Here is a 21,716-nt window from a genome sequence, read left to right on the forward strand (position 1 = left end):
TGAGGATGACTTCTTTCACTTCAGTCAGTCAATACTTGAGTACTTATAACAAGCTTGGGGAATGGCCTTTCCCAGCAAATTTCTGTATCCGCCAAATGGCATGTAAGTCCCATCATGCGCTTGAATTAATGACTTTAAGGTTGTTAATCATGATCCGAGAACATGCGTCTGTCAAACTAAGCTGGTGAGTAGCTGTTGCTTCTGCAGATTTGGGTATCCCGAGTGACATTAACTCTATAGACCTCCATAAGTTTCCCTCGTCAAAGCTGGGAACTATCTACTGCTTCCCGTACACTCATAGTTAGAAAATTGTCTACACAGAACAAGTCATGCGATTGGCGTCAGCAACGCTTACACGTCGCGATGGGACAAGTAACTTGCTAGCATGAAGCATGGCTTCAAGTCCTGGGAGAGGTGCTTAGCTATTCGAAGCCTAATGTGACTGCTATTACTGAATAGTGATACTTTCTCTGAGAGCAAGCGGCTCCACGAGTTCACCGTGGCCTATATGGGGTGGCCATCAACTGACTGATGGCTTCTATCCTAGATAGCTATGGTCGCCATATGCAGATACAAGGCTGAAAACTGACTGTGAATTGACTGACGAGGTGCTGGCACTTCTAGCATGTCAGCATGCTCCGAGTCGACTATAGACGAGAGTATTGTCCTGTTCAGACATTGCTCGTCTCTTAACTATTTAGAGGCTATGGTAGGATGGCAAGCTCTGGTGAAGGATTAGCTATCTTACGTGCTTAACATGCATACGACTTGCTACATTCATGCTAAAGCAACTTGCAGACCAAGCATTTCTCTCGGAAGAAAAGTCGTCGGCATTACATCGGCTCAAGTCCACTACTAAGCTCCATGACAGACAAGCCTGACCAGCTCCAAAAAGCTTAGCCGTGATAGCTCACGCAGAATAATTCTCCCCGCACCATCGGACAAGCACACTGCATGAATGAGGGATTAAACATCACTGGACCAGATGCGCGGCCTCATAGCGCATCTATGAGATATCGGATCACCATGGCTGTCCGCGGAGCACCACCACGTCAAACAACTCACTAACTGACCGTGGAAGATACCCCCGATCAATATGGAGACAACTTCATCCCAATAATGCATCTAACCCCAGAGCAAGCTCACTCCACCAACTGCAGTCCAACTGAGCCCTATCCTTCAACCCGACAGGTGGAACGCAATTCTCCGGCGCCACCACATTTCTCCGGCCTCCGTCTGGGGAAGAAGAAGCCCATGCATCATACGGTGATGCCATGATAGAATGCCAGTCTGGGGTAATTGACACCATGCAGAAGCTTGACTATCCCCGCATCCCCAGATTGCCCCGATGATCATATAAAATGGCCACAAAAATGAACAGGGTTGAATCTATACACCAGCAAGCCAATTCCCCCTACATCCCACACAATGCTCCTCCACGGCCTCCTGCTGGCCCTCCAGGCCATCCTAGCCTCCTCAGCAGCCATAACTTCTCCAACCTCAAATCATCTCTCAACCGCCGCTCGCGAGAAATGCCAAACAACCCTCCAATGCCCCCCCGGCACCATCATCGTCTCCAACACCAACACCCACTCTGACATCTCCAACTTCACCACCCTCCAAGCAGCCATCAACGCCCTCCCCAACGACAACTCCTCCCAAACCATCCTCCTCCTCTCCGGCTCATACAATGAACAAGTCAACATCACCCGCTCCGGCCCCATCACCCTCCTCGGCCAACAACCAGACCGCGCAGCCCTAACCGACCCAGCCCGCAACACCGTTAACCTCACCTTCGCCGGCGCCAACAGCGACAGCAGCGGCAACATCGACAACGTCTGGTTTAGCGTCATGGTCGTTGCCCCGACCCTGGACGCCAGTCTCACTGGCTCCGGCACAACAGGGTACCCAGTGCCAGCGGACACCCCGTTCGGGAATACCAACTTCCGCGTATACAACATTGACTTCCGCAACACCTACGCGCCGTACTCTGCTGGTCCGGCGCACGCTATCAGCTTTAGTCGCTCCAACGGCGGCTTCTACTACTGCGGCTTCTACTCTTACCAGGACACGGTACCTCCCCCCCACCCATCCTCTATCCCCAACCCACCACACCCCACTAACAACCACTACTTCACAGATCTACATCGGCAAACTCGGCTCGGCATACATGTACAAATCCATCCTCGCCGGCCAAACCGACTTCCTGTACGGCTTCGGCACACTCTTCATCCAATCCTCCCAAATCATCCTCCGCTCCTGTGGCGGCGGCATCACCGCCTGGAAGGGCACCAACACGACCGTCCGCAACAACTACGGAGTCTACATCCACGACTCGACCATCAACGCCGCGAACTCCTCCATCGCAGAGCAAATCCAGGGGTCCTGCGCCCTAGGCAGACCGTGGAACTCGCTGCACCGATCCATCTTCGCGAACACATACGAGGACGGGAGCATCGAGCCATCGGGTTACATCAATTGGGAGGATCGGTGGAGTAAGAATGAGACGCTGATGGCGGAGTATAGGGCCTTCGGCCCGGGGTTTAATATCACGGGCAGGGAGGAGAGTGAGGTGAGTGTGTTGTTGAGTAGTAGTCAGGAGGAGAGGTATAGGGATCCCAAGAGGGTGTTTTTGTTCGAGGATGGGAGGGAGGGGAATGTGGCGTGGATTGATTGGGATGTTGTCTCATCCTCTTGAGTTTCTTTTCTTCTTCTTCTCCCTGTTGGATGGGAGTATGTACATACATACATACATACATACACATGCAAATTACTTCCGCTGCTGAACAAGATCATCCAACCTCCCCGTTATAGCCAAATACGCCGCCCCCGTATCCGCCCACACTCTATACTCTTGCACTTTCCACTCCCCATCACCACCATCCTGCACAATCCTCAACCTATACACGAACCCCTCATCCCAACCCATTTCTGTCTCTTTGGCAATGAATTTCGCCCACCCACGGACACAAACACACCCTTTCTCCTCGTCGATTACCCAGTCCGTTTCATCCTCGAATCGCATCCCCTCGTAGCGTAGCGCCGCGCCCATGGTCTCGAAGTAAGCTTTCACTCCGTCTTGACCCGTGAAGTCGCGGCCGAGGAAGGGGGCGAGGTCGGGGAGGCCGGCTTCGTGGATTAATGGGGTGGTGCTGGGGGAGGAGGTGAATTGGGAGAGGATGGTGGAGAGGGGGGTGGGGGGGATTGAGTGAGGGTGGTGAGGAAGGTGTGGGTTGTTGACTTTAGAATGGATCTGTCTGGCATTGTGGTGTACGTAGTTGTTCGTTGGGATGATAGGGGAAGTAAGTAGGTTGTTGGGGTTGGGTTTGTTGTTTACTTTGTAGGTAGGTGATGGTGGTATAAAAAAAGGTATTGAATGACGTATGATCTATGACACATGACATAAACTGGATTGAACCTCACAACCAACTCCTCGCCTATCACACCCAACACCATCGTGAAAATACAAATTGAATGGATGAGTAAAACATGAATGGAGTATAATCAAATCGATTTGGCAGAATGGTCACTGCTTCCATGACTTGCCGCAGTTCATACACGTACAAAACAATGTCATCGGTTCATCTGCACTGCGCGTCTGCGCTTCCGTATATGTCACCTTGCGCTGTCCACACTTGCCGCATTGCAAGCTTGTACTGATACTCCGCTCCGCCTGTGCCACCATCGCCTTGTCCATGTTTTCCTTTTGAATTCTGCGGTCGCGTTCCTGCTGTTCCTCCGACCGAAGCTCGTCGTGCGACATCCGGACGAACCGTTCCGGCGTCACATCGCCGTTGAGGACCCGTACGCGCAGTGACGGGTTCGATTTGTTCTTCAGGTTCTGGTAGAGACTGCGAATCTTCGTGCGGTATTGTTCCTTCGTTTCCGGTCCGAGGTCGCTAAAGGCCGCCGCTTCGACGGCCGACGCCTTGGACAGAACTGTGCGTGGGGATTCAACCGAGTTGAGACACAGCCCATCGTACATCAAGCCGATGCAGCTATCGCGAATTCTGTTGCCGGTCTGGTTGGTGTCCACGCCATCGGCCTTCCAGGTACGCTTGTCGGGAGGCACTGAGAGCTTCGAGGCCTTATCGGAGGGAGTCGCACCGCCGGAGGGGGTGCCGTTGGTTTTCGGATGGGGAGAGCTGCTCGACCGTTGGCTGGCGCCGGGGGAGGCCCCGGCCTTTTGCTTGTTCACTTCGTGGCGCCACTTGGAGACGATTTCGCTCGCAAGACGGGCGACTTCGGGAGATTTGTGTTGTTTGAGTTTGTTGACGGCGATACCGACACGGGTGGATCGCAGCAGGTCCTCGGTGGCTTTCACCCCTTGTTGCAGCTGCTTGAGCAGAGGTATGATGGTAGAGGGAGGTTCGTTGGAGGAGGCGGCCTTGGTCATGGCCTTGGCCCGGAGCTCGATTTCTTTGGCGTCCATAGACATGATGGATATATGATGAGAGTATAGGTGAAGATATAGATATCGATTATATAGAGCTTATAGCGCCTATGACGATCAGTATGATGTTTATGCGATCGTGGGCATAAAGCGACATGTGTTGCGATAGCGAGTAACAGTATGTGCGACAGTACGCAGGAACAAACTCAAGCAGGGGTGGAGTCGGGACAGTTGTACGTGTGGGACAGTGCACGTGCAAATTCGCTGGCAAGTATATAGTTGACCGGCGATGCAGGGAATGCAAAAGAACCAAGCCACAAACAAGTGAAGTGGATGCGCCTGAAAGGAGAATCAAAGGGATGTGTTGAGATGATGGTGGACTCACTCTGTCGCACGAGCCGGTGGGATTCACCGTGCCGGGAATGGAGGAGAGGAGAGATGGATGAGGTTAAGATATTGTAAACTCTCGTATTAACTGAGAGGTGGATCTGAAGGGTTCTCGCAGCAGGGGAGATGCAGCGAACGAGAACCGGAAGAAGATGAGGTTGAGAAAATGATAGGAAGAGAGAAGAAGCCGTAGCAGAAAGGCAGTGGAGAGTTGCAGAAGAGAAGAAGAGAAGAAGAAAGCAGTAAAAGCAAGTCGCTTTCGCTGGAATTGCGATGGCGCCAAGCCCGGGGTTTCCTGATTGGGAATGGTGGGGGGGAGGCCTGCGGTGGGAATAGCATCAAATTGCTGTCATCTTGACACTTATACAGTCTCGAAGACTCACAACTGCCTCACTTCTGTGTCTTGCAGTTATACTCTGCTGAGAATTTCTTGATGCATCTGCAATAGACATAGCATATCTCACCACTACCTATTATAGTAAACTTACAACATACTACTACTTCTCTCAATCATCTCCAACACCCATCTCACCTCCTCCACCACTACATCCGGCCTCACCAAATGCACCTGATGTCCACAATCCACCTCGACCAACCTCGCTCTCCTCGACAACCTCAACTGCTCCCTCTGCCACTCCCCCACCACCTCCTTACATCTCCCCAGGAACCTTTTAACCGCCTCTCTTTGCTCACCACTCCCATTCCCCATCTCTACTCCCCTCTCATAAACCCTCTGATAATCCTCCCATCCCCGTCCCACCACCACAGACAATGGCCTCTCCCCTAACCCTCCTCCCTGCACCTGTAACTGCCTCTTCCCCTCCAACTCCCTACAAACCCCCACCAGATTCCCCCTCTCAGCCTCCCACATCCCCATTCCCCGCGCAATATCCCTCGCTCGCTCTCTCCACTCCTCCCGAGATAACTTAGCGTTCTCGCGTAAACCCGTCACCGTAGCGAAGTTCATCTCTCCCAGGACAGCAGTGATATCACTGTCCAGATTGGGATTATCGTCGAACAGTGTGTACTGATGCTCTGTTGATCCCTCGACGAGTACCATCCCGCTGATATCATCCGAGTAAAGGTGGAGGTACTCCCTCGCGATAATCGTGCCGTATGAGTGCCCCACTAAGACATATGGTGGTGGGAGATCTGCGTTGGTAAGTAGAGTGTGCAATTCCGATGCGGCGAGAGTCGCGCTGGGACTGTAGCTGGTATCTTGGTCTGGGGCATCGCTGCGGCCGAGACCGGTGCGGTCGTAGACCAGACACGGAGCGAAGGGGCTCAATAGCCGGATTACAGCGGTGTAGCTAGAAGAAACGTCGCCGGCGCCGGCGAGGAAGATGGTTAGAGGTTGAGTGGTGCGGAGTGGGCCGTGCAGATGCAGGTACAGCTTGTGGGGGCCGATGGAAATGTGGGTGCCAATGTAGAGGGGATTAGTTGACATGATGATGGTGGTAGTAGTAGTGTGTTGTGGAAGAAGCGGGAGTATGAGTGGATCATAAAAGGATGAGGCTTGCAGGGATCGTCACATGGTATTTTGTTGGTTTAGTTAGCTATTTTCATTGTAGTCTAGCTGATAGACTAGATAGTCAAATATTGGCTAGTGCATCATTCCTCATTAGCTCCTATCATGTAAATCATATGCTATCGACGCTCAGAGTGATTCGCAACAAAGATCTAATGTCAAATTTGAGACCCCTTTGGACGTAAATCCACCGTCTCAAATTCCAATCCCTTCGCTTCAAATACATGTCCCGGCCGCAGTGCGTCGGTGTAGATGTTCGCCTCTCCGTGGGGATGGAAGAGTCCTGACTGCGTGCAGTTGAGCACCGTCTTCAGCCCCGGCGGATCCGTCAGTCGGAACACTCCCCAGTCTGGCGTCTTACTAGGTGCGCACACGATTGCGATGCTCTCTGGCAGCATCACCTGGTATCCGCAATGCGTGTGCAGGTCGCGCGAGCTCATAAAACACGTCTGCGTCGGGTGCGTATGGATCCAGCCGAGCACCATCAGGTCCTCCGAATCACAGTAGTCGAAGATAGCTGACTCGTTCACCGTCTCGCATGTGTCCGAAGTGGCAGTCTGTTCAGGGATGAGAAGCCTCGACACGAACAAGGCGTTGGAGACAAGCGTGCCGCACAGAATGCCGCACGTCTCTAGATTGCGCTGCGTGTTCGGGGATACCAGTGAGATGAAGTGCTTGCGTAGATCAGGTGGCAGGAACAACGTCCGCAGAGGCGTTCCGTTCTCGAGATAAGCAGATGGCTTAAAGGTATAGCTGGACGGGTCCAGATCCGGGCTTGCAGCTGGTCCATCGGTTGCTGGAACCTTTCCAGGAAGCGCAGGAGGCTCAGCTGGGATCCCTGCGGACGAGATCTTGTCTGGACGAGGTGGAGGTGAAGGTCCTTCGAGGCCAGCCAATTCATGTACATACGAAGCTTTCTTAGGAGGTAGTGCGGGTGCTTTAGGCGGAAGAACAATCTTAGGCTCAACCTTTGCGGCCGACGGAACTTCCAGCGGCTTCTGACGAGGGACGCTCGGATACTTGTACGCGCCGGTCGAAGAGGTTGCTGAAGATGGCCGAACCATAGGCTTAGTAGCAACCTGTGGACGGTGATCCGCCCGCGGATCGTCCATCTGTATCCTCACGTTCTGTATGCGCCGGCTTAAGTCATCGTCCTCGGATCCATCTTTGCGCAGGGCATGCTCCCAGTCTCCCCACACGCCAGCTGCACGGCGAGTCTGCTCCTCCTCAGGTGTTATGCCTGCCTGTCGGATAGCCTTTCGGACAGTCGCTCGTCGGCTAAGCTCCGTCCGGGCCAGCTGCACCGCCAGGTCTTTGTTCTCTCCTGCTTCCAGAGGTTCCACAACTCCCGCAAGGGCGGGGTCCTGAGGGGGGCGTTGGATTGAAGTGGGAGTGTTATTCGCGGCTGCTGGTGCGCGAGCTTGCCGTTCACGCATCAACTGAGTATAGCGCTCGTAGCGTTTGTTGATTCGAGGTTTCAGGACTTCCAGGACCTTCAGGTTCCGTTTGACCTCCTTTTCGGCTTCCACCAGAGCTTTCCGGTTTTTCTCATCCTTGGCCTCTGGGTGTTCGGCCAAATTGACCAGTACTAGCTGAGCATGACGAAACAATAAAAGGTAGGCTTGTTCTTCGTGCTTTTCGCGTTCGTAAATGCGAGCCTAGCCACCATTCTCGTCAGGTCACTCCACCATACGAAGCAAGGAGTATACCAACCTCTCTCATGAGCGTAGACGCTGTTCGCAGCCAGTAGCGTAAAGGTATAGACGGGTTGTACTCATAATCCTGAGCCATGCGAGTGATCGATTCCACGCTCTGCGGAGACCCCGCACCGGTGGCTGGAGGTAGATGGGCAGCCATGACTGCGCATGAATCGATTTCACGGTCGATGATGATGATGATTAAATCGAAGAGAATCAGCAGGCCTGTCGCAGCAGTCGCAGTTCATTGACGTCTGGCGCGAGACCAGCGGCAGTCGTGGTGGGGGTGTGCCGCATGTAGATGATAGTAGGCAGCAGAGTCAAGACACCGAATGATCGGGTGATGTTCAGGCACGAGAAATGTGGAGCAGGTAATTTATAGCTTTAAATCAAAGTGCATCGTGTTTGCATTCCACCAACCGAGCGGGGTGGGCGATAGTTAGTCAGGTACAGGAGAGAGTGCAGAAGTTGGTTCTTTTTAAGTTCGGCGGAGCTGCAAAGAAGATCGGCCGGCGAGTCGCGCTGGTATTTGTTTCTCTCCATCTCTCGGCGTCCGCTCCACCTTCACTTCCATTCTTCTCGTTTCGGCCGCCCAACCATGACGCCGTCCGCCAGGGTCCCCTTCCTCGAATACCAGAAAGGCTGATCGCTCTGCATCTTGGTCTCGTCCGCAGACCTGGTGCTTTACAATGGCTCCACGAGCCTCAGCCCTCTCACGGTTTCCGCTTGCGAAATCGATCGCCAAGTGCTTCCCCGGCCACCTCAAGCGGAGAACCAACAGGAAACCGGAGATTGTCAGTGAGGAGCTATGTGGTGAGTGCAGCTAATATATTCTTCCTGTATTTTCTAACACCTTCGTTACACAGATCATGCTTTGCAGCGCCTGTCACCGTACCTCCTCCGCAATCGGCCGTTGGACATCCTCGACCTGTGGCCTGGAGCCGGCCTCTGGTCATCCAAGATCAACCGCCTTCTCCAGCCGCGACGACATGTCCTCGTTGAACCCGAGCTGCAGAACTTCCGACCGCTGCTAGACCCACTGGCCCAGAGCCATCCTTCCTACAAGTTATTGTCCATGGACGTCTTCTCCATCGGCGACTGGAAACCTGTGCTCACGGAGCATTTCCCGGAGCAAGGGCCCGACAATGGCGATCATACCGGTGTTCTGCCAAAGAACGACACCCTTCTAGTACTCGCGAACCTTCCCGCCACGACCTCCGACAAAGACCATTTCACCGCAGGCAGATGGTGGCAGATGTTCATGGAGACCTGCATGCAGCAGACGGGACTACACTCTTACGGGGCTATCCGATTGCTTGCGTCTCTACCATCGCCAGAATCACAGGCCATCATCCCCCGCTACGTCGTCGATCGCCGACGAGTGTCGCTTTGGACGGAGAATGTCGCGCTCCATACCTTCGAAGTCGCTGCTCCTCAAGACGAGAAATTCTGGGTCAACCACAAAGGATTTAACGTCGCCATAGACAACGCCGCGCGTGTCGCCGAAAGAGCCGCTGAAAAGAACATCAGCACACCCCCGGGGAGGGAATTCCAACCTCTCCTCCCAGCTCCGGAGAGTCCCGACCCCGGCCGGAAACCCGTGCCCTACACACCACGCATAAGGACTGCCCTTCACGACAGATTCTGCGAAGACATCCAAGCCCTGGACAACATGGATAAATCCACCCCCGGCTACGCCGAAGCCAAGAAGAAGCGCAGTCGCGCGCAGACCCGACTCAACCGGGACAACCGACAAGCATACTTCCTCCAGCAAATGGTCGACCAGTCGCGGGAAATCGACGCCCAATATGACGCTCTATCCCGAGCAGCGGCCGACCCCAACACAACCTCCGCCGACTTCAAACCCATTCTCGACAAAATATCCGCCCTGCGAAGCTCCATCACCGACGAGGGCCAAGAGAACTACCACGACCACCTCAAACAATTCCCCCACATCCACGACAGCTACCGCACATCCCTCCGCAGCAACAACAACTTTGACGACGCCCTCCTAGCCTGGGACCGCCGTCCCTTCGAGCCCCTCCTCATCCACCCGGAAGAACTCTACCCCCAAGGCATCGACCGCAGCATAGTCTACTTCGAACCGAACCCCAACTCCCCCGTCATTGAGAAAATCAACTCCCTCGACCCCTCCCAACGTGGCGACGCCTTCCGCCTATTCGAAACCCTCTCCCTCTCCCTCGGCCGCGGCCGCGAATCCCTCTCCGTCGCTGAAGTCCTCCAACTCATCTTCCCAGGCCGCTCCACCAACGACATCGTCAAATCCATCCCCAGCCTAGCCGAATATGCCGCGAAGACACCAAAACCAGACTTTGACAGTTTCCCGAAAACCATCCACGGTGGCAGCACCGACCCGGTAACCAGTTTCCAGGAGAACCTGGACTACGACCTGAGCGATGTGCGCGTGCACATTCTCTCGACGTCGACGATCTGGGATATTTGCATCGAGTACCAGCGCAGCGGGGTCTCGGTGTCGAGTGTGCAGTTGAATCGATTGTTCGGGGGGACGTTGACGTCGTATAAGACGGGAGTGCATCGTGAGATGGTGAAGAAGAGACTTCATTAGGAGATTATCTTTTGGGTGTTTGGATGGATGGATGGATATATTTGAAATCTGGTTATGAGATATGTAATAACTAGCATGTACTGTAGTATTATATGATAGATGATAGACTCTTCTCAAGATTGATTGAACATACAAATAACTAGGAATGGAATTGTATATGGTGCAGTAACATAACCTTAATCCAAGCCGGAGTTGATTGCAATAAAAAGGCACTGAGAGATCATTCGAGATCATTAGTTGCTTTAAAACGACTGACACCATGAAGTCGATTGTTTCGGCGTCTTTAAATCAATTAAACTACTGCATGCTCTAGCGTAATGGAGTTAAATTCCATGTGAGATGTTTGTTCGATGGAAAGATCAAATGGCTATCGCTGTGATGGAAATAGTAATAGGTATTCTTGATTCGAGATAAGCCATAGTTGGACCTAAATCAGGGGTCTAGAGAGCATACTAAGGGAGGGGAAGGTCCACATGGCTCCACAAGTGAACTGAAATGCGAGTGGCTGTTGCTATTATTGATACTTCAGGTAATTATCTGGGAAGAATGAGTCATGTGGAAAATGTAATTTGTTTCGTCTGCACATCTATTCTAACGGGTATCTTGAAAGTTTCTGGTGGGAGTTGAACATAGTAAGAAAAATAAAAGAAAGAAGTGGTGCCAAGAAGATTAAGGTGATAAAAACCAGAGAAAGTTTGACAAATATGTGAAAGCAAGATTAGAAAAGAGGCTAGGTGAAGAAATGGCCGAAGTAAAAAAGTCCGAAGATAACGAGAGATTAAAAGTAGTCCGAGATAAGAGCGCGGGATGCGATAACGAAAGGAAGGCAACCATGGTCAAACTTAGATCGTAATAGACTCGACCAGATTAACCCATTCAGCAGGTTTGATGCGCTGGCTCGGGTCTTTGAGGATTGCCGGTTTAATGATTTGTTCGACGATCCCGTTGCGCGGTATGCGAGATCCATTCGGCCCGGAGCGAGCAAACTCAATCACGCGGTGGCCTTCACGGGCCATGGCTAGACGCTGGAAGTGGTTGGCACCCGGGTAGAGGAGCAAATCGCCTGTAGCGGCAGCCAGTAGAGTAACGGCTAGAGAGAAGACATCAGACTCTGGGGTTGGCGCCACGTCTGGGGATTTTAATGATGAGACACAGAGAAGCTCCGGGGCTGTGAATGGTGGTGTTAAAGCTGTCAGAGCCGTGCCCAGACTGCTTTCGGGAGAGGAAGAAGTGCTGATAGGGTGAGCGGAGGAAAAATCGGCAAACAGCGGTTCGTAAAGGAAGTGGTCGGATTCCAAATCGTCGTCGTTTGAACGTGCACGGAGCAAGATGTTGTGAGGCTTGATATCACCGTGTATCATCTGCGGCCCGTCATGGAGCCAGCACAGACCGGTGATGAGCTTCTTTGCGAGGTCATACCACTGGGTCATGCCCTGAATGGGCTCGAACATGGTTTTGGTGGTCTTGTTCTGCAAAGCCACAGCGGCTTTCTCTTCGATATAGGTCGACAGTGCCAACGGCACTGCTGACATGACGATGGAGTGAGAGTCTGCGATATATCCTTTGAAGGGAACAACATGGTTCTGTGACCCAGCGACACGGCTGACCCGAGTCAAGGCGAGCGCTTCGGCATCCAAAATGGAGTGCGCATCTCGCCTTGCGGGTGACTTGACTGCTACCGTGCGGGCTTTGACAGCTGGAGAGCTGGGAGGCGTAAGCAGGTAGGGCTTGGAGGGCTCGCAAGGAGTTGCTTTGTAGACAACGCTCCAGAGACCGCGGCCATACTCGACAGGCCGGCCTTTGGGGTCCTTGTGGTATTCCAACTCATCCGTGAATGAGTCAGAGGTGGACACCGTGCGATCTTCCGCATCGACATCTTTTAATTTTCCCTCGACAGGCGACAAGAATGGACTGGACGCCCCAGAATATAGGGTGGCAACGCTGCCTGAAAGACTCTCGTCATCTACAGTAGGCGTCACCGGAGGTGTCAGTCCGGGCACCACTAGAAGAGGCGGCGCGCGAGTATCCGTATCATGTTGAGTGCGAACAGAGAGCGGGAACGGCAAATGCGTAGGAGTCATGATGAACAACTCTGAAGAAGCAGATGCCTCTGTGAAGATCGCAAGAGGCGGGGATAGCGGGGAAGGCGACAGTTGAAATCGGTGCGACGGTTTGTTGGTTTCAGCGCCGATAGGACCAGGGATCTCCGGTCAAGAGGCGCGATAAGAAAACACCGCGTATCTATACTGGACTGGCGCGAATACGAGATAAATCACTAGAACGTCTGCTGGTGTCGCTGGATTTCCGAGGACCTTGAATAAGATTTTAAAGAAGCAATAGCAGCGGGCATATAGCCAATGACGAGGCAATTGGTGGCAAGCCGGTTGGATGACGTCGGCACCGGGATTCGAGTCCGCCTGGCGCTTAAGACTGACTATTGATGGGTCAAGGTGCAGGAAGATGAATAGGACAAGAGACAGCGGACTGATGAGGACTGCAACATATACATGGTCTCGAAGAGCAGAACAGAAGGATAAAATCAGAGTGAAAGTAGAAAATCAACACCAAGCAGGGAGTAGAAAATTTTGAGGAGGCGACGAGTCTCGACCCGGTGGATTCGGAAAATGCAAATTAATTTATTTTCAAAAAGAGAGGGAGTAACTGGATAGATCGACAGAAAGAGCGATAGCTTAATTGTGCCCGAGGAACCATGGGTGATTACAGCAAACCGTCGTAAGTAACCGTGACATGCCAAATAGATAGTTCAGTTCCACCCACCGGGGCGAGTCTGGCCTGGCGGGGAGACCATCTTCGTAGTCCCACTGACATGCTCGGAGCAGCATCGGTCCTTTTCGGGTGTGCATTTTCTATCTCTATTTCGAAGCAGCATGTTGAAATTGGATGGTAAAAACGGGGAAAGCAAGCCGGGGTAAGGTTTGATGAGCAAGAAAGCCGCAGCGGCAACCGGGAGAAGTAAGAGTGAGCCATGAATGCGACGGCAAGAAAAGAGGAAAAAGCGAGACTGAATGGAATTGCGACTTTCGCGTTTCTCCTCCATTTGCACGGACACTATCCCCTATTGGGCACTAGTCTCCCGTCTAGTTAGTTGTCCGGTTGTCCTAATACGGCAAGCCGGTGGGTCTAGCTGGCCCCTCAACCCTCGAATTTCGTGCAGTTTTCTACTTGTTAGTTGACTTAGTCTCCTTCTCACCCAGTCATTCGGACACAAACGGCTGTCACCCTCGCATTTTCGCCCTGGATGGCCGTCGCAAAGGGTGAATGAATAACCATAATCCCATCCTTGTTTTGTGGTGTCTCCACCCCCTAAAGAAAAGGATGACGAAGACCGTGAAAAGTGTGACACACTATGCTGCAGGGATGACCATCTCGAGGTCTTCAAATTCCACTACTTCACGCGCGTCGTGGCGTCTGCTGGACATTGCAGGGAATATACAGTAGATTGATTATGGTCGTGGTCTCTCAGCCAGTCCGAGACTAGTCGATCTTATCGTAACATCCCGACTGAAGGAAAAAAGAAAGTAGGACTCCGTACATGGGTACATGCAGACCATGGCTCATCCACCCTGCGGTAGTCCTGCAGGAGCCCTCTTCTTTCTGCGTGGATGTATCAAACGGTAGTATAGCGGCCCCGTTTCAATCTGGCGAGGGTCCCATCGCATACTCCAGATTAGGAAGGATGAACGAAAATTCGAACCTTCGACGGTGGCTGCTTGAAAGGGGGTAAAGATGAGGACAAACCCAAAAAAGGCCTGTTCAAGAATCAAGAGACAGCCGAGGACGTAACCCTCGGACGGGGGGGCCTCAGCCAATCTCCACCCCCACGTGGGTCATGGTCTGCCAGGGAAATTGCCTGCCATTGAGACGCTCTTCCAATCTCCACTTTGCATCCGACCTCCTACCAAACTTAGTCTTTCTCAAATAGTAGTACGTAGTTTCAAGTTACTGTCACATCAGGTGCATGACCCTCCTCCCACTTGCCATCGTAAGCCTCGCATATAACTACTCAACTAGGGCCATACTAGTAGCGTGGAGTCATCATCTGTTCTTCCGTGACTCCTAAAATTCCCTCCTTTCCGAAGTGCTGACACTGGCACCTCTCTCAGCTCCACCCTCTACTGCAAGTCGGGGACAAAGCCTGGCAATCTGATATCTCACTTCACCATACGGGATCAAAGGAACGGTTCCCGACGCAATGACCTGGCACGGAACCGGTGGATGGCTCTGGAATAGCACACATCGCCGTGCCAAGCGCGCACGGGGCCGACGCTAGTTGTGGCTGTAAGGCTGTCTCGGAATCCCGTACGGTATACAGTATTTGATCACATCTAACAGGGACCTTGCGAGTTCGGAAAAAACACTACAGAATAGAGAGTCGAGAGTTTAGATACGTATCCAAGGATATCATCTAATGTACCCAGCATGCAGCAATCCCTACCAAAAACCACTCTCAGCAAGGAGCCATCCATTTAAACTCGTATTATTACTATGTACAAAGTAAAGGGGCACACCCTAGACTAGCTCATCTTATTCCCGCGCCTGCCTCTGCTTCTCAACATACTCCTTGAGATCCTGCAACCACACCTCAAAATTTACTTCCAGCTGAGCCCCCACCATCCAGCGAACCACATACGCCAGGGCTCCATTCTGCGCTTCCCAGTTACGCACTTCCGTCCCCTTTCTCATCTGTCCCTGTTCATCCTGAATATCGACTTCCACGAACTCATGGACCCGTTCCGCTGCCAACAATGAGGACATGATGCGACCCTGCGCCTGCTTATCAAGAACCCAAACAATGCGACCGGATTTCTTGCTCTCGCTGGGCGGATCACACTCCGTCACGACCAATGGAGTATCATTGCTCGCCTGTGCACGCTGTGGCTGGGACGAGCTGGTCGGCTTCATGTTCACGTGATAAGTCATCTTCGTCCCAGCCTGGAGGATGGAGGAGAGATCGCCCCCTTCGCATCCGGGCTGCTCTCGGATAGTCACGGCAGGGACGAATCGATTCCATGAGGGAAAGGTAGAGGTGTCCATGAGAGTATCCCAGACTTCTTGCAGTGGAGCATCGATTATTGCGACGCTCTGGCAGTGGCCGACAGCTTCGGATGCAGGGATATTGGGCGTCGGCATTGTTGCGAGCGCCGACTTGGGTGTGGGGGCGGTCATTCTGAAGAGAGCTAATTTGTAGGAATGTAGATGAGAAGTAGATGTAAGAAGGGCGATTATGTCACACGCGATAGTAGAGAAATAGCTAGCTAACTAACAATCTAGCAAGAAGCTATGACACTGACAGGAGAAGTTTCACTCTGGACTCCCGGCTCCACCCCCATGTGACCCCGGATAAACACTTGCACGGCTCCATCGCATCCCTGCAGCATACCAGCTCTCACTTTGTTTGACATCAGCAGTCAATCTACTTCTTTGTCTATTTTATCTATTATATAAGATGCTCTTCACATACACTTCTCTCATCATGAACATCCGGGGAAGCAGGAAGCTACCTACCTTGGCCGTCTCTGGGCAGCTCTCCACACTTGGCTAACTGTCACAATTTCTCCACCAATGCCAGCCTAATGCGCTGCTGTCTTGGTTGATCTATACGCCGATCAGGTCCCGCGCATACTCTACTTGCGACCTCTTCAGGAAATTTCCCGGTTAATGGATCTTGAGGAACATGCAAATTTCCGAAAGCTTGTCATGTTAATGGCATGGCAGTTGAGGACCTGAACCTCGAGACGATACACCAAGGTGGGATATAAGTAAGTGAGTATGCGAATGCTACTAGCTAATTGATGAGTTATTGTCTACTCACACATCATCATGTCTGTTTTCAAGGCATCACTCCTATTCCTTCTTTCTTCCTCACTCGTCCACGGAATTCCACACTCCAGCAGAGCATCTAGAAGCCAACAATGCGTGGTTCCGTCTAAATATCAGGCATCAAATGGAACGGCTGATGACTCGTCTGCCATCTCCCAGGCTTTTGCACAATGCGCGACTGACTCGGTTATCATCTTCGAGAAGGGTGTGAATTATAACGTCTTCCAGCCGATCACGGCCACCAACCTCAGTAATGTGGAGATCCGGATGCATGGCAATCTGCACCTGCCACAGAACATCACTGCCGTGCAGAATATCGTCAGTGACGGTAGCTCTACATGGTTCACCTTGGAAGGGCCCAAGGTGGACTGGATTGGGCCTGAAGACGTGAATAATGGCTGGATTGACTCGTATGGACAGCCCTGGTGGGATGCGAACCCTGCAGGTAGTTCAGGCATCGACAATCGTCCGCATCTCATGAGCTTCAAGACTAGCCAAGCGACCATAAAATACTTCAGGTCCAGAAAGCCTATCGCCTGGAATGTCAAGCTGCATGGACAAGACATTACAGTTAGCCATGCCATTATCGATGCTACTTCGACAGGTAGCTTTCCTTTCAATACAGATGGCTTCGACGTGGAGGGGACCAATATTCAAATCACCGACAGTATCATGTATAACGGCGACGACGCAATTGCAGTAGGGGCGGACTCGCACGATATACTCTTCACAAGAAACACCATCGGCTATCAGACTCATGGCATGAGCATTGGCTCGCTGGGAGAGGACCCCACAGACTTTGCCAATATCAGCAACATCCGCTTTGACGATGTGACTGTCGCCGATGGCCTCTACGCCGCACGATTCAAGTCATGGAGCGGAGGTACCGGACTCGTCAAGAACGTGACCTGGAATAACATTAGAGTCTTCAATGTGACGTTCCCTATCTATGTCACTCAAAGCTATACCGACCAGGGCGCCTCCCGGTCCGGGACTGTCAATGCCAGTTCGGCTGTGATGATGGAGGATTTCACCTGGTCTGACTTTTCTGGCTCGATCAATACGTACCAGCCTGGTGACGGCTCTTGCATCTCCGACCCTTGCTGGTACAACGTTGGGCTGCCCAATTTGAAGCATACGGAGGCCCTCATTATTGAGTGCCATACGAGCCAGTCTTGTAAGAACTTTGTGACGGACAACATTCAGCTATACCCGCAAGTTCTGGAACCGGCGAGTGTGATCTGCATGAACGCAACGGCAGCCCTCAACCCTGATCTTGGGTTTACCTGTAAAAACGGGACCTACAGCCCGATATCGACTTGATCGAAGTAGTGTGAAAATAATAATAAGGAAGCCACACCCGACACACCAGCTTCTGGAAAGCACACCCAAACTAAGCATATACAATAATCAATCAAAACAACCCATTACTGTACTCTTTTCACACTATCTATCATTGATACACCATCCACTCGTTTGATAACCAAGATCTGCATATCACTACATTAATACCACGCATGTCCCACCCTATCAACAAATTCCAACCATTCCCCAATTTCTACGTCTACCGACCAGGTTACATGGTAGTTCCTCTAATTCCCCTCGATGAACTACCTTCCTGGATCCAAGTCGGCGATTTCGACTGGGGCGATAGCTCGCTCTACGAGGCTATGCTTCCCGCTAGCTTTAACTGTTTCCCCCGAATAGGCGAATACGACGTGATTTGCCATCATTGCTACAAAAACGTCGACAGCTACCATCGCAGTGTGTCTGAGCGGAGTGATAGCAATGCCTCTTCTCGGGCCTCTGATCTTCCCAAGGGGCTTGCTGCTCAATTGCCTGCGAATTCTATCTTGTTGGATCCATCCTTTAAGCTTGAGCAGCCGCCGTTTGGGGCAAGCTTAAATGTTAGTCCGTTTGTTGGATTGTGCTTCTCTTCTCGGAAAAGACTGCGAGAGTGCTTCCAGCCCAAACAGCCTCGTCCTCCTGGGTCTTCTGGTGGTGGGCAGCCTCTTGGGACTACTGGTGATGGGCAGCCCTCTGGGACTACTGGTGGTGGACAGCCCTCTGGGACTACTGGTGGTGGACAGCCTCCTGAATCTACTGGTGGTGGGCAGCCTCTTGGGACTACTGGTGGTGGACAGCCTCCTGAATCTTCTGGTGGTGGACAGCCTCCTGAATCTACTGGTGGTGGGCAGCCCTCTGGGACTACTGGTGGTGGACAGCCTCCTGAATCTACTGGTGGTGGGCAGCCTCTTGGGACTACTGGTGGTGGACAGCCTCCTGAATCTACTGGTGGTGGGCAGCCCTCTGAGACTACTGGTGATGGGCAGCGTCCTGAACCTACTAGTGATGAACAGCGTCCTGAACCCACTAGTGATGAGCAGCGTCCTGGGCATCCTCCACCTGCGAATACTCCTGAAAATTTTCCTGTCGATCATCCTGCGGAATCCCCCAACCCTTCTGCAATCCCGCCTCTGAATTCGCCACCAGAGTCTCCAGATCATTCGAACCCTTCTCTGCCAGGGGAGGAGGGAACTCGTCTAGTGAGTATGTCTCATTCAGACCAAGGACATCGGGCAAGCCAAGCGTCTCAGGCATTCCAAGAGAACGGGACTCACCAGACGGGCGAGGGAATTCGGGCCTTTATGAGATATCTAAACAGACAGGGAGATCATCCCGCACCGGAAACCGCAATCACTGAGTCATCATCCATTCACGCAGTACCAATTACCGGGACAGACCGTCCAGCTGAAGCAGAACAGGAAGGAGAAGCACCTCCCCGGAACCATGTAAACGGAGCCACTCCTGTAGATACGCCAGGCCATGCAGCTTCTGTATCTGCATCTGTGGAACATACTCAACCTCAGGCGAATGGAGGAGGTGAAGCTGCGACTTCAGGAGACAGTGGAAACATCTCCTTTCGGAGGAGGCGTGCGCGGCATCGAGATGGACTGAATCGCCGAGGTCAGTTGTTCGAAGACGACGTGTCTGCCCCAGAAATGGAGATTGGTCGTATTGATTCTGTTGTTTCAGAGCGATCAGGCAATTGATACAGAAGTGGTGAGTGTCTTGCAGTCTTGCATTGTTATTAGCACGCCTTACTCGATCCGCTCTTTCTACAGTAGCTGACTAGACAGGAACAAACTTTTACTCAGAGGGAGGATGCTGAGACAGTGGACGCTGAGACAGATGCCGAGGCACAGAATGCTCAGAATAGCGGATCAGAGGGTGAAGTTTCATTGATGGGTGGTACGGTGCGAAGTACAACTGATTGGGCAAAGGTTGAATTTGGCCTTTGAAAGAGGTATGGGTTATGTAGTATGCTTCAGTATGCTTGATCAATACTAGTAGATAGCACTGGTTCATTGATACTACTATTCTCTTAGCCCGAGACAGACGTCACATATCAAAAGTGTATACACCAAATACCATTTCCTAAAACCCTACTTTATACAATACTACCACTCAGCAATATTCCCCCCCACCCACTGCGGATGCAAAAACGGCGCACCACTCGACCTCCTCCCACTTGTCCCCTCTGACAACCTCCCCTCCACATCTCCCCAACCACCATGACTTCCCCCATGACTCCCATCCACCGACTCGGACACAGAAACAGAATCCCACCTCACCTCCCTCATAATCTGAATCCCCTCTCCCCCACTATCCCTCTCCCCACCCCCTCCTCCCCACCCTTACCTCCATCCCCATTCCCATTCCCATCCCCAACTCCTGCAGACCTAACACTCCCCGCATCCCCCCAAACACTCGTCGACACCGTACTGCCCGGCGCAAACAACCCCGCCGCACCACCGCCCCCGTAAACAGATAGGAAATCCAAGTCCTCATTTCTCGTTCCTCTCCTTGATATAGACTTCCTCGTCCGGGATTTACTTATCGTGGGTGGTCGTGAAGGAAGTTGAAGTCCCGCCTCCTCAGCCTTGTTATTGTTGTTGTTATTGCTGTTCGACCTCGACTCCTTATCCCTGTTATGATATGATCGCATTCGAGAAGGAATCAGTTTCGGGAATACCCGGACGAGTAAGGGTCGGAGAGGTGGGAGACATGCGCAGGTTATGGCGACGGCGGATTCGATGAAGGACCAGGTTGCTGCGAGGCCGTTTCCTGCTTTAGGGAATTGTTAGTTTTTGGGGTGTGGGGGATATGGGGGGATAGAGAAGGGGGATAGGGGGTTACAGGTAAAGTCAGGATCTTGGAGGAGTCGGACGATGGTTGTTAGGCGGATGATGCTTGTTGCGCAGACACTAGACACCATTTCCCATATCATCAGCAACCTATATAGGGTATAGGGGCAAGGGAGGTATACAAAAACCCCAACGCAAAAACAACCAACAGGGCAGCCTTCTGCCTCTTGGGCAGATTCAACCTCGCCAGGATCGGCAACGGCAATACCACGAGGATCAAATCCGTAGTGATTTGGAACGCGGCGTTAAGACACCAGACGACATCCTCGGGGAGACATGTACGGGGCAGGGAGGTATCCCAGAAGGCGTTGATGGGGATGCAGAAGATAAGGGTGCTGAGGACCATCCAGAGGCCGGTGATGATGACGAAGATGAGGGTGAGGATGAGGAGGATGCGGTAGGTGTGTGTTGGGAAGAGGCGGCGGTAGAGGAAGATTAGGGAGAGCTTTGTGAGGGTTAGGGTGAGGTTGTAGAGGGGGATTGTTATCCAGAGGGCCTATTGATTCATTAGTATTCCATAATATTAGTATATGTATGTGTATGGTGGTGATGTAGGGTTAGGTTGGAGGTATGTATGTATGTATGTATATACCTTCAATTGTCTCCTCACTACCTCCGGCGGAAGATCTGCTTCGTTCTCGGCGAGGCCGTTTTGGCTTTCTATTTCATACCTTGTTATCACTTATCCCAGGTATATTGCATATTATATGGGGGGGATATACCTATAACCAAAAACGCAAAGAACACTATATCAGTCGCCTATCCACTCCCATCAGCAATACTCAGCCAACCAGCCTGAGAGGGTATCTTCTCACCAACGACACCACAATCAACAAATCATCCCATCCGGGCTTCCTCACCAACCTCAATCGTGTATACAGTCGCAGCGCGACCGTGATCGTCGCCAGACAAAGGAAAACGATTCCCACGGGCAGGGCATACATCCTGCTGGGATGAACGGACGACGTCTACTTCGTTCGGAGGCAGGGAGCAGCAGCAGCAGCATCTTTCGATTTGGGATTTGACGATATCACCATCTTTTTTTATTGGAATAAAGAAAAAAAGGATTTGCTGC

General features: G+C 52.1%; 10 protein-coding genes across 10 annotated transcripts; 4 read left to right on the forward strand and 6 right to left on the reverse strand.

Annotated features, from left to right (window-relative positions):
- Nucleotides 1-1,428: 1,428 nt before the first annotated feature.
- Nucleotides 1,429-2,698, forward strand: BO83DRAFT_390827 (putative pectin methylesterase; the record flags this gene model as incomplete). Its single annotated transcript, XM_025532878.1, has 2 exons — nt 1,429-2,073; nt 2,141-2,698. 2 exons carry the CDS (start codon nt 1,429-1,431, stop codon nt 2,696-2,698), a joined length of 1,203 nt encoding a protein of 400 aa, XP_025385933.1.
- A 72-nt stretch (nt 2,699-2,770) lies between these two features.
- Nucleotides 2,771-3,193, reverse strand: BO83DRAFT_317885 (uncharacterized protein; the record flags this gene model as incomplete). The annotated part of the gene is made up of 1 exon (XM_025527722.1): nt 2,771-3,193. A coding segment is annotated over one exon (423 nt), but the record flags the coding sequence as incomplete, so codon positions are not given.
- A 185-nt stretch (nt 3,194-3,378) lies between these two features.
- Nucleotides 3,379-4,831, reverse strand: BO83DRAFT_380193 (transcription elongation factor DST1). The gene has a single exon (XM_025531696.1). It carries the CDS (start codon nt 4,436-4,438, stop codon nt 3,527-3,529), a length of 912 nt encoding a protein of 303 aa, XP_025385935.1. The 5' UTR covers nt 4,439-4,831; the 3' UTR covers nt 3,379-3,526.
- Nucleotides 4,832-5,219: 388 nt separating this feature from the next.
- On the reverse strand, nt 5,220-6,291 carry BO83DRAFT_450335 (alpha/beta fold hydrolase). Its single transcript, XM_025536799.1, has one exon. The coding sequence runs from the start codon at nt 6,225-6,227 to the stop codon at nt 5,265-5,267; it is 963 nt and encodes a 320-aa protein (XP_025385936.1). The 5' UTR covers nt 6,228-6,291; the 3' UTR covers nt 5,220-5,264.
- A 1-nt stretch (nt 6,292) lies between these two features.
- Nucleotides 6,293-8,277, reverse strand: BO83DRAFT_88917 (putative endosome-associated ubiquitin isopeptidase (AmsH)). The gene is made up of 2 exons (XM_025537689.1): nt 8,022-8,277; nt 6,293-7,966 (listed from the first exon to the last, which is right to left on the reverse strand). The coding sequence occupies exons 1-2, from the start codon at nt 8,163-8,165 to the stop codon at nt 6,467-6,469; spliced, it is 1,644 nt and encodes a 547-aa protein (XP_025385937.1). The 5' UTR covers nt 8,166-8,277; the 3' UTR covers nt 6,293-6,466.
- A 159-nt stretch (nt 8,278-8,436) lies between these two features.
- BO83DRAFT_365195 (uncharacterized protein) lies at nt 8,437-10,729 on the forward strand. Its single transcript, XM_025529663.1, has 2 exons — nt 8,437-8,818; nt 8,872-10,729. Exons 1-2 carry the CDS (start codon nt 8,695-8,697, stop codon nt 10,590-10,592), a joined length of 1,845 nt encoding a protein of 614 aa, XP_025385938.1. The 5' UTR covers nt 8,437-8,694; the 3' UTR covers nt 10,593-10,729.
- Nucleotides 10,730-11,434: 705 nt separating this feature from the next.
- BO83DRAFT_317627 (protein kinase domain-containing protein) lies at nt 11,435-12,673 on the reverse strand (the record flags this gene model as incomplete). Its single annotated transcript, XM_025527707.1, has 1 exon — nt 11,435-12,673. The coding sequence occupies one exon, from the start codon at nt 12,671-12,673 to the stop codon at nt 11,435-11,437; it is 1,239 nt and encodes a 412-aa protein (XP_025385939.1).
- Nucleotides 12,674-15,061: 2,388 nt separating this feature from the next.
- Nucleotides 15,062-15,899, reverse strand: BO83DRAFT_380198 (SRPBCC domain-containing protein). Its single transcript, XM_025531697.1, has one exon. It carries the CDS (start codon nt 15,777-15,779, stop codon nt 15,138-15,140), a length of 642 nt encoding a protein of 213 aa, XP_025385940.1. The 5' UTR covers nt 15,780-15,899; the 3' UTR covers nt 15,062-15,137.
- A 92-nt stretch (nt 15,900-15,991) lies between these two features.
- Nucleotides 15,992-17,853, forward strand: pgxC (putative extracellular exo-polygalacturonase). Its single transcript, XM_025537690.1, has one exon. The coding sequence runs from the start codon at nt 16,434-16,436 to the stop codon at nt 17,754-17,756; it is 1,323 nt and encodes a 440-aa protein (XP_025385941.1). The 5' UTR covers nt 15,992-16,433; the 3' UTR covers nt 17,757-17,853.
- Nucleotides 17,854-17,950: 97 nt separating this feature from the next.
- On the forward strand, nt 17,951-21,080 carry BO83DRAFT_400720 (uncharacterized protein; the record flags this gene model as incomplete). The annotated part of the gene is made up of 3 exons (XM_025533414.1): nt 17,951-19,462; nt 20,793-21,042; nt 21,070-21,080. The coding sequence occupies 3 exons, from the start codon at nt 17,951-17,953 to the stop codon at nt 21,078-21,080; spliced, it is 1,773 nt and encodes a 590-aa protein (XP_025385942.1).
- Nucleotides 21,081-21,716: the final 636 nt, after the last annotated feature.

Source organism: Aspergillus eucalypticola (genome assembly GCF_003184535.1).
Source record: "Aspergillus eucalypticola CBS 122712 chromosome Unknown BO83scaffold_20, whole genome shotgun sequence".
In the NCBI taxonomy this organism is placed as follows: domain Eukaryota; kingdom Fungi; phylum Ascomycota; class Eurotiomycetes; order Eurotiales; family Aspergillaceae; genus Aspergillus; species Aspergillus eucalypticola.

Coding starts and splice junctions, on each gene's coding strand:
- BO83DRAFT_380193 (XM_025531696.1), bottom strand. CDS start 4,438: ATGTCTATGGACGCCAAAGAAATCGAGCTCCGGGCCAAGGCCATGACC.
- BO83DRAFT_365195 (XM_025529663.1), top strand. CDS start 8,695: ATGGCTCCACGAGCCTCAGCCCTCTCACGGTTTCCGCTTGCGAAATCG. Junction 8,819..8,871: donor TGTCAGTGAGGAGCTATGTG/GTGAGTGCAGCT, acceptor TTCGTTACACAG/ATCATGCTTTGCAGCGCCTG.
- BO83DRAFT_88917 (XM_025537689.1), bottom strand. CDS start 8,165: ATGGCTGCCCATCTACCTCCAGCCACCGGTGCGGGGTCTCCGCAGAGC. Junction 7,967..8,021: donor CGTCTACGCTCATGAGAGAG/GTTGGTATACTC, acceptor AATGGTGGCTAG/GCTCGCATTTACGAACGCGA.
- BO83DRAFT_380198 (XM_025531697.1), bottom strand. CDS start 15,779: ATGACCGCCCCCACACCCAAGTCGGCGCTCGCAACAATGCCGACGCCC.
- BO83DRAFT_450335 (XM_025536799.1), bottom strand. CDS start 6,227: ATGTCAACTAATCCCCTCTACATTGGCACCCACATTTCCATCGGCCCC.
- pgxC (XM_025537690.1), top strand. CDS start 16,434: ATGTCTGTTTTCAAGGCATCACTCCTATTCCTTCTTTCTTCCTCACTC.